The 6,229-nt window shown below is 52.2% G+C and overlaps 2 protein-coding genes across 2 annotated transcripts; both read right to left on the bottom strand.

Moving 5' to 3' along the window:
• Positions 1 to 880: 880 nt before the first annotated feature.
• Positions 881 to 3,886, bottom strand: LOC135392409 (uncharacterized protein K02A2.6-like). Its single transcript, XM_064623123.1, has one exon. It carries the CDS (start codon positions 3,884 to 3,886, stop codon positions 881 to 883), a length of 3,006 nt encoding a protein of 1,001 aa, XP_064479193.1.
• Positions 3,887 to 3,894: 8 nt separating this feature from the next.
• On the bottom strand, positions 3,895 to 5,103 carry LOC135393134 (uncharacterized). Its single transcript, XM_064623669.1, has one exon. It carries the CDS (start codon positions 4,912 to 4,914, stop codon positions 3,982 to 3,984), a length of 933 nt encoding a protein of 310 aa, XP_064479739.1. The 5' UTR covers positions 4,915 to 5,103; the 3' UTR covers positions 3,895 to 3,981.
• Between the last annotated feature and the right edge of the window lie 1,126 nt (positions 5,104 to 6,229).

Raw genomic sequence — 6,229 nt, 5'->3', positions numbered from 1 at the left:
ACGTAGCCAGACACGATCAAGGTAGCCGACTGAATCCCTTTATTTTGTGCCCATGGTTATATACAGTGAGCGAGGATGATGACACCAATGACACTCCGATATCACATCTCCCTTTCTGATGACAAGAGAATTCACAGGAAAACACTCAAGCTGAGGTTATAATTAAGTCCAACATCAACAAGATAATTCGCACAACACCCAAGTAAATTACATTATTCAATTCAAAACACAAAACTGACAATTCCCAGAAGTTCACACCACTACAACAAAATCTATCCTGAACCAACAGCAAGCGACAAGTAAAAATCGCCCAAAATAGCAACACACAACACAGTAAGTACGAGTTAGTATCGATGATAATCTTTGAGTCGCAAAGGTTCGCGCCGCAATCGCGCACTACGTCTTGGGGGAGTCTGCTCCAAGGCCGGTTGGGTCGGCTCACATCCTTCTTCCGTTTGTCCTAAAACTGCCGTTTCCACTAGTGCTAACTGCGGTAGATCATGTGTATTAAATTGGCGGGTCTGTAGCGGCGACAACAACGACGACGACAACGATGGCCACGCGCGTGGAGCACCCGCTCTCAGTTCCACCGGCGCGGCCATGGAGACAGGCCACCGTCATCGCCTCTCCGTGGCATACCATCATCGCCGGTCGGGGCTCATGTAGAGTGTGGTGTCGCTGAGCATCAGAATCTGTACCTCAAATCCAGCAAGCATACCCGCATACAACTGCTTTATTATTCCATCCGACCGTTCCGGTCCTCGTGCTCATATTCCCTTTTTCGTCGTCGTCGTTCACCTCCTGTATACCGTGAATACAACCCAAACAAATAAAACCAACAACACTACAACTCTCCCCCTTGTCCAATTAAGTCCTTTGATCACTTCATCACAAAGTCTTGATATCTCTTTGGCGGGTTTGAACGAGTCCCCCGAAGTGGATACCGCCTGCCTTCCAGTTGCGGCGTCTCCTCGGCCAAATTGGAGGCGGAATCCATATGTGGCTCGTTTGAAGCATCCTGGGCTTCTTGTTCCACCGTTGGTGTTTCCACGTGTCCACTTTGTTCTTTCCACGTCCGTGTCAAATCGTCAGTTACGTCCCACTCGTCCGGCCCACTTGCACGTCGACAGGGAATGCGCTTGAAGTAACTGGCATTTCGAACAATCCGCTTGTTCCCACACTCGGCAGTGATCGCTGAACCTTGAACTCGTGTTACCGTAAACGGACGATGCTCGTACTGCGACTCATGAGACAACGGGGAAGACCGTTTCAGTAGGACACTATCTCCCTCTTGAAAATCATGGGGCTCGGCGTGACGCTTCTCGTCGGCGTAGGCCTTCATCTTTGCTTTCTTTAGTCGGTCTCTTTGCCGTAGCTTTTCTTGGCGTTGCGCCTCTTGCAGTTGGGGTAACTTTGTCCGAATCTTCCTCCCAAACAAGAGCTCCGCTGGAGTTACGGCGGTGGTTGAATGTGGCGTGGCCCGATAATTCAAAAGATATTCGCTGAGCGCCTCCTTCCATAGCTGTCCCTGAACCCCGGCGGCCTTCACCGTCTTCTTAACGTTCTTAATAAATCTCTCCACTTCGCCGTTGCCCTGCGGCCACAGTGGCGTAGTCTTTTGGTGGCGAATTCCGTTGTTGTCCAAGAATTCTGCGAACTCTTTGCTAAAGAAGGGAGGGCCGTTGTCCGTCCTGAGAACGTAAGGCAGCCCATGCACTGTGAAGATGTCGTTAAGCTTTCCTGTGACAGACTTGGCAGTCAGCGACGACAACGTTGCGACCACGGGGAACCGTGAGTATTCGTCTACTACTACCAGTAAGTATTTGTTGCCAGGCAAAGGACCAGCGAAGTCCGCCGCCAGGGACTGCCACGGGCCGTCCGGCAGCGGTGTCATCTTTAACGGTGAAATTCTTCCCCCGTCTACCGTTCTCTGACATGCCTCACAGTTCTTGACGGCAGTCTCGACCATCCTATCGACCCCCGGGAACCAAACTTTTTCTCGGATCAGTTGTTTGGTTTTTACGACGCCCTGGTGACCTCGGTGTGCCAACTCAACGATTTTCAACCGTGCTTTCTCCGGAATCACCAGCGTTGTCCCTCTCAAAACGATATTCCTCTCAGTCACCGTCAGCTCGGCTCTAATGTGCTGGAAGGGTTTCAAAGCTTGCTCTTGCCACAGCAACTCTCGAGTCTTCTGATCGTTTGTGCGAAGAGCGGCTATCAGCAAGTCCATTTGCCGGTCATGTTTGTACGCCTCCTCTATGTCACTTATCGTGAGCGCTTTCGGCGTGGCTGACCTCACGACGAATAAAATATATTCTTCGACTGCTTCAGTTTCTCTAGCCGACGCGCCCGCTCCGCTGGGCACAGGCGGGTGTCGTGACATGTAGTCCGCCGGGTTGTGTTTGCCGGAGATGTGCTCAATGTCGAAGACATAGTGTTGAAGCCTTAAGCTGAAACGCTCTAACCGGGCCGACAACTTCGCACTTGGGTTTCGTAAAATTGACACAAGCGGTAGGTGATCCGTCTTTACCGTAAAGTCGCCTCCTGCGAGGTATACCCGGAACCGTTCGATCGTTGACACGATCGCTAACATCTCTCTATCGATTTGAGGGTACCTCTTCTCTACCGGAGACAACGCTCGACTGTAGTACGCCAAAATGTTGGCACTCTTCCTATCTTTGGACTCCTGGATCAACATCCCCGCTATCCCGTCAGGCCCTGCATCGGTGATGACGGAGGTAGCTTTGTCCTCATCGAAGTACGCCAGAGTCCTAGACTGGGACATCTCTCGCTTGATCTTGTCCATGGCTTTCTGGTGCTCCCTGGTCCACCGAAACTGAACATTGCTGTGTGTTAAGCTTCTCATCGGCTCTACCATTTCGGCCAACCGGGGAATAAATCGACTGCAATAGTTGACCATTCCTAACAGGCTCTTCACTTCTGCTGCGTTCTTTGGGGGCGGCATCTTCGTTATTGCCTCCACCTTTTCCGGGTCTACGCTGACACCGTTGGCCGAGAAGACGTGACCAAAGAACTTCAAAGTCTGGGTGCCCATGAGGCACTTCTTTTCATTTAAGGTCAGACCCGCGTCTTCTAAACTCCTCAGTACCAATCTAAGTCTGCGGTCATGTTCTTCTGCCGTGCGTCCGGATACTAGGATGTCATCACTGATGTTAATGATCCCGTCTTCATCCGGTAAGACTTGTCTTATGGCATCTTGGAAAATTTCGGAGCCTGCGTTGACTCCAAAGAGTAGTCTCTTATATCTTCGGAGACCGCAGTGTGTTGAGAAAGTCGTGATGTGACGAGATGATTCCTCCAGCTCCAGCTGGTGATAACCTTCGTTGAGGTCAAGTTTTGAAAAATAGGCTGCCCCATTCAAAATACCGATGACGTCCTCGACGGTTGGCATCACATTGCGGACTCGGCCAATGGCTCTATTGGCTTCCCTCATATCTACGCACATTCGGACCGCTCCACTGGAATGTGGTTTGGGGACTACAACGATTGGAGAAACCCACGGTGTGGGTCCTGTTACCGGCTCGATTATGTCTAGACTCTCGAGTCGAACCAGCTCTGCTTCCACCGCTTTCCTCATCCGGAAGGGAATTCTACGATGCTGTCGCGCCACGGGTTGCACATCCTCCGATATTTGCAGCTTGACCTGGAAATTCTTCAGCCGCCCAATACCTCCGAGCAGTCTAGGAAATTCTCTTTTTGCGTCTACCGATGTCTTCTGGGATATTGTTCGTACGATATCGATGAGCATGAGCTCTCTGGCCGTTTCGTAGCTCAGTAATGATGAATGTGACCCTTCGACGACATATACGGGCGCTTGAGTTTGCTTATCCCTGGCTCTGAACGTAGCCTTGAATGTTCCCATGACCAGAATCGCCTCGGTAATTCCATACGGGACGAGACGAGTCGTTGTCTCTTCCAGTCGGGCTTTTAAGTGCGTCCTCCAGGTCTGTTCACCTATCACATTGACTCCTGCTCCAGTGTCCAGGAAGAAGTCCAGGGGCTATCGTTAACCGTTACTCTAACGACAGGGAGCTTCGTGGAGCCCTGTACGTGAAACACAGACTCTTCTGAGCTTGAAACTTTTGAACGCGTGGACAACACGTTCACGGACCCCACCGGTTCCTTAGGCAAAGTGGTCGCTCTGCACCACTTCGCGAAATGGTTGCCCTTCTGACATTTGTGACACCTCGCTCCCCAAGCAGGACAGTTTGTCTTTCCGCCTTCATGGGGCCACCTTCTGCCGCAGCCAAAGCACTTCTGTGTTCCCCCTCGACCACGTTGATCTCTCTTCTTTTGTGGCCGACCTCTACGGTTAAGTTTTTTCTCATTTACATTGTGAACTGTGTGCGTCTCTGAAGGTGTTTCTATGTTGGATGCTTGCATCTCTGTAGTCTCGATGCTTCTTCCCAGCTTCATAAGTTGGTCGAGTGTAATGTCCGATTCTCTGAGTGCTACTCTCCTTAATCTGCTTGACGTGGTTCCCTCTATGATTTGTGAGACAATTTCCCTCTCAATCTCGGAAAATTCGCATGTCGCTCCAAGACGTCTCAATCTGACCTGGAACTGGTCCAGTGTTTCGCCGACTTCTTGCCGGGCTCGCCGAAGCACATGGCGTTCGTACACGGTGTTTCGCTTTGGTGCGAAATGTTCCTTGAGTCGTGCAATCGCAGTGTCATAATCTGTCCCGGTGTTAGAAAGCGTCTGGAAGACGTCATATACTTCTTCACAGGCGTAGTGCAGCAACATGGCTCTCTTGCGCGCCTCGTTAGTGACGTTGGCGGCTAGCAGGAAATTTTCAAAGCGGGCTACCCACTTCAACCATCTTTGTGATAACGACGACACGTCGGAATGTGGGTCAAATGCTGGAAAGGGTGGCAAAGGAGTCTCCATGACGTTACCTAAGCCTTGTGTTCTGACGGGCTGATGCGAAGTCTCTTGCTTTTGTTGTGCTGCCTGTTGCTGTCTTCTTTGCTTCGTGGGTCAACTTTCTCGTCGCCAGAAACTGTGGTGTCGCTGAGCATCAGAATCTATACCTCAAATCCAGCAAGCATACCCGCATACAACTGCTTTATTATTCCATCCGACCGTTCCGGTCCTCGTGCTCATATTCCCTTTTTCGGCGTCGTCGCTCACCTCCTGTATACCGTGAATACAACCCAAACAAATAAAACCAACAACACTACATAGAGGAAGACCACCGTCCTCTACATTTGGTGACCCGGACAAAGAACCTCACGTCCCGAGCAATTCGGCCCTTCACCATCCCAAATTTCCGACCACGCCATCGAGCAGCACTACCTCCGGCACACACGGCCCACCTTCACTCCTACCGCACTCTTCGCTCTCTCTCACCTACGCTTCTCTCTTCGCTCAAGTCTTCTCACGCTTCTCACTGCCGGCCGCGACACTCGAGCCTTGCGCTCACCTTCCGGTTGCGGCAGTCGCGGCAGCCGACGCCTCCGCACGCTTAAGCCCGTCTCGGCACCTCACTCACTCCACCTGGGACTATCGAGCTTCGGCTCCCGTGCCGGTCGCGGCACCCCAGGACCACGACACCGAGCGCCTCACTCTCTCTGCGACGGATCGCTGTTCCCGTCCACACCTACCACAAGGATGACTACCTACACACGGATGCTGTTCCCGTCTTCATCCCCTCTGAAACGCCGCCAACGTGTGCCGTGCCCCTGTTCCCGCTGTTCCCTGTTCTTGCGATGCGTCCGCAACGCATCTGACGGCCGGGGGACCCCTGTAGCGGCGACGACAACGACGACAACGATGGCCACGCGCGTGGAGCACCCGCTCTCAGTTCCACCGGCGCGGCCATGGAGACAGGCCACCGTCATCGCCTCTCCGTGGCATACCATCATCGCCGGTCGGGGCTCATGTAGAGGAAGACCACCGTCCTCTACAGGTCTGTCGTTGTACATCTGGCGTTTGCAAAGTTGCGGTTGTTTTCAACGCAGCAGACACAAATTCCTCAGGGACTAGAGCGAGTCTCGACTGATTCCACACTTTGCCATCCTCAAGCAAATATGCTCCTCTGCCTCGTGGTTCGAGGACTTTGAGTGGCTTGGAATAGTGGGGTTGCCCTTTAGGTACAAAACGTGGCAGCCTGACTCTCACCCTCTGCCCAGGTAGAAAGTCTCTCAACTTCGCTCCCCTCTTCTGATCAGTGTACCTTTTTTGATACTCTTGCTTCTTCAAG

This window comes from Ornithodoros turicata, chromosome 4 (genome assembly GCF_037126465.1).
Source record: "Ornithodoros turicata isolate Travis chromosome 4, ASM3712646v1, whole genome shotgun sequence".
NCBI lineage: Eukaryota > Metazoa > Arthropoda > Arachnida > Ixodida > Argasidae > Ornithodoros > Ornithodoros turicata.
This window is presented reverse-complemented; position numbering and strand designations above follow the sequence as displayed.

Bases quoted from the DNA above. Each gene is read 5' to 3' on its own strand.
- LOC135393134 (XM_064623669.1), bottom strand. From the start codon at position 4,914: ATGGAGACTCCTTTGCCACCCTTTCCAGCATTTGACCCACATTCCGAC.
- LOC135392409 (XM_064623123.1), bottom strand. From the start codon at position 3,886: ATGGGAACATTCAAGGCTACGTTCAGAGCCAGGGATAAGCAAACTCAA.